The sequence below is a fragment of the Dermochelys coriacea genome, chromosome 6 (genome assembly GCF_009764565.3).
Source record: "Dermochelys coriacea isolate rDerCor1 chromosome 6, rDerCor1.pri.v4, whole genome shotgun sequence".
Taxonomy (NCBI): Eukaryota; Metazoa; Chordata; order Testudines; family Dermochelyidae; genus Dermochelys; species Dermochelys coriacea.
Genome location: NC_050073.1, coordinates 109,731,271 through 109,743,519, shown reverse-complemented (window position 1 = coordinate 109,743,519; position 12,249 = coordinate 109,731,271). Strand labels below are relative to the sequence as shown.

Here is a 12,249-nt window from a genome sequence, read left to right as displayed (position 1 = left end):
AGCTTTTTCCTCCAGATGTTCTTTCCTTTTGTTAGTCTGTCGCACCATTAAAAAAGAAAAATTGGCCCCAATTCTAAGTGTCTTTTCACAAAGACACTATGGAGAAACAGTTTCTCTGTATATTCTCCTTCTACAGTATACCAGTAAGAGACTTTGATAGAATTCCTCAACACGTAGAGAAAGGATAACTGAAGCTTTGAGAAATGTTCATTTACAGATTTACAGATTAAAAAATAAAAGTTACAATGAAGTTAAGGTTGAGTAGACAAAACAAGACCACATTAGAATTTTTGAAACACTCAACTCTGAAAAGCTTGAAAATACAAAGAACATTCCAAGTACGAAAAACTAACTGGAAAACAGACTCATGAGATAAAGGTCACTATCTTCTGCCTTCATTTAGTGCTTTGCAAGACAGTCTAAAAGAAAATATTTTTTTTCTGAAAGTTTAGTTAACCAAGAGTTCATTTTCCTTAGAGCTTATACTCTTATAACTGCCTATATAACCCTGGACATAGAATAGTTTTCCACATCTATAGGAACAGGCCTCCCCATACCTTCTGAGCTTTAGAATATTTAGTAACTCATTGGAGAGTCTATGAAAAACATTGGGAAACAAGAGTGAACCCTCACAAGCATCCTAAGGCTCAGAGAGTATATCTAGGCTACAACCAGAGGCAAGTCAGAGATGCAGACTCATGCTAAAGCACTAAAACAGCTGCACTTGAGCTTTAGAGACTGAGCAGCAAGGTTTACACAGTTGTTTTTAGCACCTCAGCACAAGCTTAGGTCTGTCAACCTAGGCTCTGAGACTCACTGCCACCGGCTGTGTAGATATATCCAGAGGGGGGGATGGGTCCCCAATGAGCTTACATCTCATAGTGGCAGCAGCCCTATAAAAAGCCTCCTGAAACTAATGAGCATATCAAGTAGGTCCAAAGGAAGGGAGTGAATACCCTCCTGATCACTCACTCTAGCCTGAACATCAAGCAACACTCAGGTCTGCAGAAGCAGAGTTCCTTTCCTACAATTCTCAGGAATTCCACAGGGAGAGATGACTGTGTAAGAACAGGGAGACTTTGGTGGGAAGAAGTGAAAAGGGCATATCCTATGATTCCTGAGATCTAAGAGAGGGGATTAACCTGTTGAGCCTTTTGATGGACTTTTTTTTTCATTGCAAATGCCCCAGTGACCAAGAAGTTATACTTTGAGCTCTCTTTCTCTGCAAGAGAAAGTGAAAAGGAATTGAATGTTTACAATTCCAGGACTTGGACATGCTATACAAAGCATTCCAGAATTGACATTCTCTGGTGTAGCTCAAAAAAAAAAAACAAAGCTAATTTTTTTTAATATAATGAAAATTTTGGTCACATGCACTAGACCTCTGCTATGGGAGTCCACTTAAATAGTGTTTCAGAGTAGCAGCCGTGTTAGTCTGTATTCTCAAAAAGAAAAGGAGTACTTGTGGCACCTTAGAGACTAACAAATTTATTAGAGCATAAGCTTTCGTGAGCTACAGCTCACTTCATCGGATGCATTTGGTGGAAAAAACAGAGGAGAGATTTATATACACACACACAGAGAACATGAAACAATGGGTTTATCATACACACTGTAAGGAGAGTGATCACTTAAGATAAGCCATCACCCACAGCAGGGGGGGAAAGGAGGAAAACCTTCCATGGTGACAAGCAGGTAGGCTAATTCCAGCAGTTAGACCCATAACTATTTCACATTTGGTGACAATGTATACCTTCAAATCAGCGGCACTGCGATGGGTACCCGCATGGCCCCACAGTATGCCAACATTTTTATGGCTGACTTAGAACAACGCTTCCTCAGCTCTCGTTCCCTAATGCCCCTACTCTACTTGCGCTACATTGATGACATCTTCATCATCTGGACCCATGGAAAAGAAGCTCTTGAGGAATTCCACCATGATTTCAACAATTTCCATCCCACCATCAACCTCAGCCTGGACCAGTCCACACAAGAGATCCACTTCCTGGACACTACGGTGCTAATAAGCGATGGTCACATAAACACCACCCTATATCGGAAACCTACTGACCGCTATTCCTACCTACATGCCTCTAGCTTTCATCCAGATCATACCACTCGATCCATTGTCTACAGCCAAGCGCTACGATATAACCGCATTTGCTCCAACCCCTCAGACAGAGACAAACACCTACAAGATCTCTATCATGCATTCCTACAACTACAATACCCACCTGCTGAAGTGAAGAAACAGATTGACAGAGCCAGAAGAGTACCCAGAAGTCACCTACTACAGGACAGGCCCAACAAAGAAAACAACAGAACGCCACTAGCCATCACCTTCAGCCCCGAACTAAAACCTCTCCAACGCATCATCAAGGATCTACAACCTATCCTGAAGGACGAGCCATCGCTCTCTCAGATCTTGGGAGATAGACCAGTCCTTGCTTACAGACAGCCCCCCAATCTGAAGCAAATACTCACCAGCAACCACACACCACACAACAGAACCACTAACCCAGGAACCTATCCTTGCAACAAAGCCCGTTGCCAACTCTGTCCACATATCTATTCAGGGGATACCATCATAGGGCCTAATCACATCAGCCACACTATCAGAGGCTCCTTCACCTGCGCATCTACCAATGTGATATATGCCATCATGTGCCAGCAATGCCCCTCTGCCATGTACATTGGCCAAACTGGACAGTCTCTACGTAAAAGAATGAATGGACACAAATCAGACGTCAAGAATTATAACATTCAAAAACCAGTTGGAGAACACTTCAATCTCTCTGGTCACTCGATCACAGACCTAAGAGTGGCTATACTTCAACAAAAAAGCTTCAAAACCAGACTCCAACGAGAGACTGCTGAATTGGAATTAATTTGCAAACTGGATACAATTAACTTAGGCTTGAATAGAGACTGGGAATGGATGAGTCATTACACAAAGTAAAACTATTTCCCCATGGTATTTCTCCCCCCCACCCCACCCCCCACTGTTCCTCAGATATTCTTGTTAACTGCTGGAATTAGCCTACCTGCTTGTCACCATGGAAGGTTTTCCTCCTTTCCCCCCCTGCTGTGGGTGATGGCTTATCTTAAGTGATCACTCTCCTTACAGTGTGTATGATAAACCCATTGTTTCATGTTCTCTGTGTGTGTGTATATAAATCTCTCCTCTGTTTTTTCCACCAAATGCATCCGATGAAGTGAGCTGTAGCTCACGAAAGCTTATGCTCTAATAAATTTGTTAGTCTCTAAGGTGCCACAAGTACTCCTTTTCTTTTTTCACTTAAATAGTGGTATCTTTCTATTTTGCCATATTCAAATTAAAAGCGGTAAAGGAGTTCCGAAACTACTTCCTTGTTAGGTCAGGGTATCGAGGCTGAAAAATCAATCACTTAGTGGTCAAACCATCACTCTGCTGCAGTATACAACTAACATGGGCTTCCAAAGAAGGCTAACCTCAAACAATATGAGATCAACAGCAGAGTATTCCCAGTTAGACACAAAGATTTATGAGTACAGTATACTCCCAATTATTGGAATAGCATGGGGGACAGAGATTTTATTCAGGTAACTGGGAGTTTGGATAAGTACAGGAGTGGCAGCAAGCCTTCCGCAGTTCCACTGTCATGGCCCTGCTCATTCACTCCTGTAACAGCAGGCTGTAGAGGGCTCCCTTTGCTGCCACTCCTGCCCTCTCGATTATTGCAAGCGCAACATGGGAGCAAGGCTGCAGTTCTGGAGGAGCAGAGACCGACCGCAAGCCAGGACTCTGCCCTGCCAAGTCCACAGCCTTCCTTGAACCTGGAGCCTTCAAGGATCGGGTGTGACCAGCACTGTGGCAGCACAGAAAGCCTGTCACAGCCCTGCTCACTCCCTCCCAAGACATCAGAGCTGTAGAGAACTCCCTGTGCTGCTGCAGGAGCCATTCAGTTGCAGGCTGGCTGGCTTCCCCCACAGCTAGGGAGGTAGGCTCCTCCTCCTCCTCCTCACAGTCCTGGCCGGGGTACCTACTCTATTATCCAAGTCTCCCCGTTATCTGAATCCCTTCTTTGCCCCCTACAGTCCCTCCCCCAACATGAACTACATATGGGAAAGGGAAGAGATTCGGACAACAGGGAGGAGGTTTGGATCACCTCAAGTAACACGGTATTGGATAAACAGGAGCAGACTGAATGGCTGAAAATTTCTATTAGCGCCAACAAACCTGCTACCCACCTTGTGGCTTGTGGAGAACTAACATCTTCTGGCAAACTAAATGTGTTAATTTAACGTCACTCTTGTAATTAATGGTCTCTCAAGAACTTCACTCCACCTGAGCTCCCACCCCCTGGCTACGTTTCTCAAACGCGTGCCTGTCTTGGCTCATGACAGTTTTGCCCGAGTACTAGCCCACACCTGGCAAGGCGCCAGGCCTCTCCCAGTTCAAGCCCCACAGCGGGGCCAGGCCCTCCCCATCCCCTTTCCCGCTCAGGAGGCTCAGGCGGGCCAGAGGTCCCCGTCTGCGGTACCAAGGCAGAGGGAGTTTTCCATTGGAGGGCGCTGATCCCCAGGCCGCTCCCCACCACCTCTCCGCCCAAGGAAAGAGCCGCGGCAGTGGGGCCAGGCCACAGCTAGGGCCGGCCACTCCAGATCCGCGTCAGGGGCAGGGGAAGAATCCCGGCCCGGCGGCGGGGTCAAACCACCGCACCGCGCCCGCCCCGTCCCCGGGCGGCTCCTACACTCACCCGGCGGCGGGCGGCTCCCCCGCGGCGGGCCTGGGGCCGCGGCGGGGGGCGGGCACGGCGGCCTGAGGCTCACCGCCCAGTAACTCGACGTTGGTGACCGCCTTGCCGAGAGTGAACCAGTCACTGATCTGGTCGAGGGTGAGATTCCGCAGCATGGCGGGGCCGGGCCCGTAAAGGAAAGGACCAGAGGCTTCCCCCGCGACAGTTGGCGGGACCAGACCTCACAGAGCCCCTGCGCCGGCACGTGCCGCCCGCGCGCTCGGCCGGCTCAGCCCAGCCCCGACCCCACCCCCTGCAGCCACGTGCTCACACTGCGCAGCCGCGGCGAGGACGCGAGCTGCTCGGTTTCCCGCGCTGCCTTCAGCGAGGTGCCCTTCACATGGGCTTGGTCCCTCCGAATCCTTCCTGCAGTGCTAAGGATGAGCCCCCACTACAGCTTCCTCGCCTCCCACACCTAGAAGGGCACCAACCGCACGCTGTCCTCCCTGCATCCCAGCCAACCTCTCCCCCATCCCAGGGAAATGCGCCCCTCCCTCCCTGAATCCCAGCAGCCACTGTCAGCAAATCCCCCTAACCACCTCCATAGGTTACATACACCCCATAACCCGTATGACTCCCACCTGGCAAATCCCGCTCCTGCCCGAAGAGAAGCCATCCCCCAGACTGCCTGGGGAAGGCCACGCAGGATACAGGTTGTACAATGGTCCTTCGCGCAGGAGGCGCTGTGGAGGGGGCTAAGGGCTGTTGGGGTTCCTCTCCATCGGGGCAGGGTGGGTATTGCGCTGGGTTGAAGTCGCACTGGAGGAACAGCTGGGCGTCCTCCCTCCCCCCCCAGCAAAGGGCTGTAGGGGAAGGGCAAGGCCCTGAGCTATTTCCTACCCTGGAGGGGGATCTCTCTTAGTCAGCAGGGGGAGCAATGGCGGGCATGGCGCTGAGCGGGCTCTTCCGCAGTCGGGGGTGCCGTGGGGACGGCAGGGCATCGGGCGGGCTTTTTGGCAATTGGCAGTGGGCTGAGCGGGTTTCTCCCGGCAGGGGGCGCAACAAGAGACAGGGCGTTGAGAAGCGCGGGTTCCTTTGCAGGGATTGCCGTGCGGGAGGTAGGTCACTGAGCAGGCTGCATGGCAGGGGGGCGCTGTGGGGGAAGGGCGCTGAGGGGCCCTTGCCGGCAGGGGGCGCTGAGGCGAGAGCAGAGCGCACTTTAGCTGGGGTAGCAGGGCCTGCTCGGGTGCCTGTCGCTCCCGCTTCTCTCTGGCCTAGGGGGAGGGGCACCGCCGGAGACGTTCTAGCTTCTCCTCTCGTTGGTGGTTTTTTTCCCAGCGTCCCGCGCGGCGTTAACAGCCGTTCCATTCCGCGACCTTCGCCAGCGGCCCGTGTGTCACCGGCTCCAAGGTGGGTTCGGCCCGGTTCGTCTTGCTGAGGGAGCTTCTGGAGGGCGGGTTCCGTCGGGTCTGCAGCGAGCGCGGCTGCGGCCTTCCTCGGGCGCTGTAGGCCCGGGGGATTCGTGCCGGGGCAGGGCCCGGCTGCCAAGAAGGCCGCGCCAGGCAGAGAGGAGAGGAGCCGGCCTGGCCCGGGACGGCAGTTGGGGAAGAAGTCCGGGGGCTGCGCCCTGGCAATGCCGGAGGGAGGGGGAGCGCGGAGATCGGTCGCGTCTGTCCTGCCTCTCGGGGGTGGGGCAGCGAGTTAACGCTGCTCGCAGCCTACAGTCTCGGGGTCCCCTCCGTGGTGATGCACGTTCCTCCTCCAGGGTGGGTGGACGGGATGGCAGGTGGGTCTCTTGGGTGAGTCCTTAGCAAAGGCCTTCCCTGCTCTGCAGAGATGCTTTAGAGCCCAAAGCACTCCTCGAGTGAACAGGCCGGAGCTCGGCAGCTGTAGAAGTCACCTAGTAGCCAGGTTTCAGAGTAGCAGCCGTGTTAGTCTGTATCCGCAAAAAGAAAAGGAGGACTTGTGGCACCTTAGAGACCAACAAATTTATTTGAGCATAAGCTTTCGTGAGCTGCAGATCACTTCAGTGGAGTTGTAGCTCACAAAAGCTTACGCTCAAATAAATTTGCTAGTCTCTAAAGTGCCTCAAGTACTCCTTTTCTTTTTATCTAGTAGCCAGAAGCAGATGTAAAAGATGAGCCAGTATCTTGTAGGATGCCTGGATCTTACACCCCTCCACCCCCCAGTCTCAGTAGTTGAAGGGTGCTGGGATTTTTAGTGTGTTTATTTAGTGGGGATTTCATTTTAGCCTATTGTTAATGCAGTGCAAATTTGAAGTCATACATCCTGTTTTATTTGGTTGCTAGTGGGAGAAAAAGCATTTTGTCCATATATTTTCCTTTTTTTTTTTCCCTTTTGCATCAGAGCCTCTTGTTGCTTTGATAGGTATATATGTCTGCATCGCCTCCTAATCCTTGTTCTAAGCAGAAGCCATTTGAAATGTATGAAGTCTTTCTCATGGTTCTGAATAGCAGCTGTGAAAACACAACACTATTTTTTTTTCATTCAGCTTCATATCAGGAAAGGTAACAGATTTAATAGAGCTGTCTCTCCACAGTTCAGGGAAGATATCATCGCATTGCTGTGTATTCAGAAGTTTTTCACAGCAGTAAGGGTTAAATGTCCTTTTAAATGAATGCTTACATATTGCCTATTTGTGGTAGCATCATGCTTTGGAGCTTTAGTAATGGACCAGGACAACATTTTGCTTGGCACTGTCAGCAAACCACAAAAAGAAAGATGGTCTCTGCTTCAAAGATTACATTAGTCTCACCTTCTTTTCCCCTTCTCCCACTCCCTCCCCACATATGTGCCAAGAAGAGCTTCCTATTTACTATCAGCAAATAGGTCAGTGGAACCTAAAGTCCCTTGCAAACTCTGTCCTTCCTTCTTACAGTTTTGCCGTGCTCTAGCTGCTGTCCTTTATCCACATGTGATTGGTTTAGGTGTGCTGTGTGTATAGTTTCTTAAATGCTTTACATTTCCATAACATTATACCTTGAGAAGCCTAAAGTATTATACAGTGTGGTGCTCTTATATATACCCCATGTCTTTTGGAGCGTTGGGAAGAAGTTATTAAAATATCTCAAGTTTTCACAAAAATATTTGTAAATATCAAATCTGAGGACATAACGAGTATTAAACATGTTGATAGATTGCTTGATGCTTGGCCATGTCTCAGAGATGGAGTGCTTGGAGTAATGGTGTTAACTTTAATCTTTTCTGAACTGCCTGTCAAATGGTATTTTCAGCAGCCTCCTACAACTAATATATATATATTCTGCTTTTCTGAGTAAAGGTGAATGTGCCATGTTGGGAGAGGAAATGTTAGACTCTTAATTATTAAATACATAAATTTAATTAAATAAAGCTCAGTAGAACAGGGATGGGCATCTGTTGTTCTGGACCATGATCTTGCTTCATCTCCCCTCCTGACTATTTTTAAGTAAATCTAGGTAAGACCCTTTGCTCTTTCACTTTGGCTTTGGGTAAGAGGAGGAGGAGGAGGATCTTGATTATTCTTAATTTAAAATTACTTCCTCCCAGTCCCCCAAAAATCCTTGTTACCCAGATATTACAGTATAGGAAAATGGGGATGCAAGGATCAGTTTCACCTTTAGGGCCTTGTCTTCACTAGTATTTTACCTTGAGTTAGCTAATTTGAATTAAGAACACACCTCTTTTCCCTGTGAAGGCAAGCCCATTCTGACACATGATGGCTATTAGGTGGCCTGTGCAAAATATTTGGTCTTAGTCCAGTTTATAGTGATAAAGGTGTCTATGTCACAAACACTGCCACAGTATAGAGTGAATTTTCAAAAAATTTGCAATTCTTAAATTCACTAATTAATTTAACATTCATTTTAAAATGTGTCCTATAAGAAACTTAGCATGTTAGTATTTTCTTTGTTCCAAACAGGCCCGCCGACAGAAATTCCAGGCCATCCCTGGGGGGTGGGGCTCGGGGCAAAAGTGATGAATCAGTCACTTCCGGGACCACCCACACCAGCCCGCAGGGCCTGGTGCTGTCTCTTGCACTTAGGCGCCCTGAGGCCCACCCTGGCCCCTCGGCAGTTTCCCCCAACAGCCGTCACCACCCCGGTCGGCGGGCCTGATTCCAAATGAGTCTGATCTTAATCAAGGATTAAAACTCTTCAAACTTTCCATGTAGTTAAAATTCATTGGAATCTGTACATAAGTTATATTTGAAGGAACTAGACTGTAAAATATGTTGTTAGCAACTATTTATGTCACTAGTTATGATTACATATTGACAGTATCAGATCAAAAGTTCAGGTAACTTCTAAATGGTATTGTGATATCAGAGATAACTCAGTGATTCACCACACTTTGTCTAATTTGTATGCAACAATTCTGCTGGTTTCAATGATCCGTCAGTGGCCTTAGGATGAGTGGGCATGTGTCAAGAGCTCTCAGTGGTAATTACTTGACCCATTATCATTATTCGTCATTATTTTTATTGTGGTAGCACCCAGCAGCCTCTTGTAATCTTAACTCTGAATTTTCTGGGTTTGTAATGTTTGGTTTGGGGATAATTACTACATTGTTCTACTTTTTTTTTTTTTAACCTTTGTTGTTGATATGTACTCTTGACCTTGATTCCATCTAATACAGTTTTTTGGTTGGCAATACAGAACTTTAGTTCCCAGAGGTGTGTATATATGTGCACTTTTCACAAACATTCATTTAATACAATACATTTTAAAATAAAAACATAGGAAATTAAACTAAATTCAGCTTAGGGATAGGGATGTAAAAGTTTAATTGATTAACCGATAAACATCTGTCTTATCGGTTTTGGTTAATAATTAAACTCTACTGCCACCCAGGACTCCGCTGCCAGCATGCAGCCGGGATGCGGGGCTGGCAGCCAGGGCACCATGTAAAACCCTCTATGAACTGCTAACAGTTAATCGTTTAAGTGATAGAATTTTAATAGGTTAAACGGTTACTATTTTTAAACCCTGTTTATGGATACGATTAAATGTTTCCTTTAAATATAAAGTTCCTTATTTATTTTGTCCTGATTCAAGAGGCAACAAATACTTTCTTTATTCATGTAAAACATCAGGTAAGGCTGTAATAGCAAAAATCATCATGACCTTTTTCTTTTTTTAATAACTTTCAGATGTTACAATATTTTACTAGGACATGGAGCAACATGAGGATTTATTACACTAAGGTTTACCAGGAAATATGGGTTGGGTTGGCCTTAACCACCTACGCCTATTACAAAATTTCCTTTGGAGGTAAGTTAAATTGTTTCAATCTTAGCTTTAGTGTACTTTGTTTGAAACCTTTGTTGTAAATAAAACTGAAATTAATTGTCTGGAAATGCCCAAATATTTTATTTAAAATAATCAGCAGTTGCTTTATCACCTCCTTAAGTCCGGACACTAGAAAAGGTTTACTGGGAAAGCTATACCAGCAAACCTCCTCGTGCAGATACAGTTTATATTAGCAAAAAAAAAAAAGTGCTTATGTACAAAATAAACCTTCATTCAAAAATAAAACAATGTAAAACTTTAGAGCATAAGCTTTCATGAGCTACAGCTCACTTGTACATTCCTTGTCATCACTGAAAATTGGTCCAAGTTTGGTTGCATACTAGTTTTTCAAGATCTTAAAACTTGAAATGAAAGTGAAAAATGCAAAGCTAAATTTTGTACATTTCAATTTTTCTTCTGTTTCTAGGTAAAAAAGCAGTGGCGGACAGTAAGTATTTGTGTTATACAGCCGAGTATTCTATAGTTTATTTTAATGGTGAATAAGATTTAAAGAAAATAGACCAACATATTAATTTTAATTTTAATTTAATTTGTTTTTATATTATGGATATTGCAAAGTAGACCTTAAAGTGAACCTTCAGTTTTTGTTATCATTCTCTATTATTCTGATATCATTGTCAGAGTGTTTACAACCCTAGTAACGTAGCAGTACATCTGTAAAATGCTCCACTTTTCATTGATATTTTTTCCCTTTGTGTAATAAATTAAGTTAATCTCTGCCACAGAACAGTAGTGGAGTTCAGGAACACAACTTTTTAAATAAGAGTTCTAAAAGATGTATTCAATGGGCTTAACCATTTTATAGAGGATTTTAATCTAACCGGGTAGACCTTAAGTTTAACTAGGTTACAATTTTTAGCTATCAACAAACTAGTTCATTTTAAACTTTTTATTTTTTTGTAAAAGTTTAATATGCGATCCATAAGATTTTTAAGTATATCATTGCTTGTGGCTATTTTAAAGTCATAATTTTCTTATTTCTCTTCCGCTAATATAATTGTCCTATTTCAATTTGGACTGCAAAGATAGACAATTCACTTGCTCCAAATTGAGTCAATTTTGTACCTAAAGATATGTTATCTAACCTTACAGTTAAAATGAAAATACCTCCCATTGCACTGTACGGCAATAACTACTTACCCCCACATAAAGATATCTTGAATTTAGAGGTAACTTTTTTCCCTGTGAAATCATATTTAACAAATAAAACTGATAATGTAAATGTTAAAATATTAGGCTACGCTTGTAGATATATGAAGAATTTTCAAATACTTTGACATACTGATTCATCTAATTTTTGGATATTCATAGCTGTGGATACTTAACTGTATCTGTCCTGAATTTTAGACTTCTAACTTTATATTACTTTAATTTTTGAACAATCTAAATTGTGCTTTTGTTTCAGAATCCTCTGTTCCTGGCCATCATTAAATGGCTCTTCGCTGAGTATGCATTCCATGACCTGTCATCTCTGCTATAAATGAAGCAAGCTACCATCGTAGGGAAGTTAGTTGGACCGCATAAGCATTGTACAGTCCTACAACTGTATATAATCCACTGTACTACATAGGAGGAATAAATGTGTTGAGCAAGAAGTATTCTGGAGTGTATTTTAATACTCTAACTTAAATTTAAGAACATTGTTAACATCTTTTTGTTCTGTACAGTTTTATAAGAACTTTCATGTTACCACAAACTGTATCAAAAGAGCACATTGAAGTAAATAATATGATGCTAAAATAAATATATCATAGTAGAACAGGTCGAAACTTGAAAACAAACATTTTGGTTGAATTTTTGACTTGAAAATTTTTTTTGTCAAAATATCTCAATGTATTCAACATTTTCCATGTGTGAATTTTTATTCCTACTGTGCAACCTCTGATTGGTCAGCTTAGTTGTATGGTGGGATTTTTTTCAAAGTTTGGATGCAATTTTTCTTTTAAAAATCAATTTTTAAATTTAAAATGTTTTTTGATAATTCTGCAGAAAAATTAAACAGCAAAAGCAGTACTGTTACAAAAATGTCACAGAAAATGCCTCTGAAATTTCTGCATAATTTCCACCTTTTTTTGCCTCTATTCAAAAGATAACTTAGAAGTTAACTTGTAGTGACACAGTTCTGTTCAGGATAGAGAACATTTAATAGAACTAGTGAATTATCGCAGTTCAGATGTTTATCCCCTTTTTTTTATAGGAGCAATTGCAAGGTGCTACAC

General features: G+C 44.2%; 2 protein-coding genes across 3 annotated transcripts in view; one reads left to right on the top strand and one right to left on the bottom strand.

The window, feature by feature from the left end:
• The window catches only part of TDRD9 (tudor domain containing 9), a 171,727-nt gene extending 166,121 nt beyond the window's left edge, over nt 1–5,606 (bottom strand). Inside the window, exon 1 of one of the 2 annotated variants that reach the window (XM_038406469.2) lies at nt 5,360–5,606. In XM_038406469.2, coding sequence (XP_038262397.1) covers nt 5,360–5,394 — 35 coding nt within the window. In that variant the 5' untranslated portion in view covers nt 5,395–5,606. Of the gene's footprint in view, nt 1–4,739; nt 5,232–5,359 lie in introns of those variants that run through there. The other variant, XM_038406467.2, reaches the window with a different exon arrangement.
• An 82-nt stretch (nt 5,607–5,688) lies between these two features.
• ATP5MJ (ATP synthase membrane subunit j) lies at nt 5,689–11,625 on the top strand. Its single transcript, XM_043516493.1, has 5 exons — nt 5,689–5,836; nt 9,871–9,991; nt 10,437–10,457; nt 11,123–11,199; nt 11,436–11,625. The coding sequence occupies exons 2-5, from the start codon at nt 9,871–9,873 to the stop codon at nt 11,508–11,510; spliced, it is 294 nt and encodes a 97-aa protein (XP_043372428.1). The 5' UTR covers nt 5,689–5,836; the 3' UTR covers nt 11,511–11,625.
• Nucleotides 11,626–12,249: the final 624 nt, after the last annotated feature.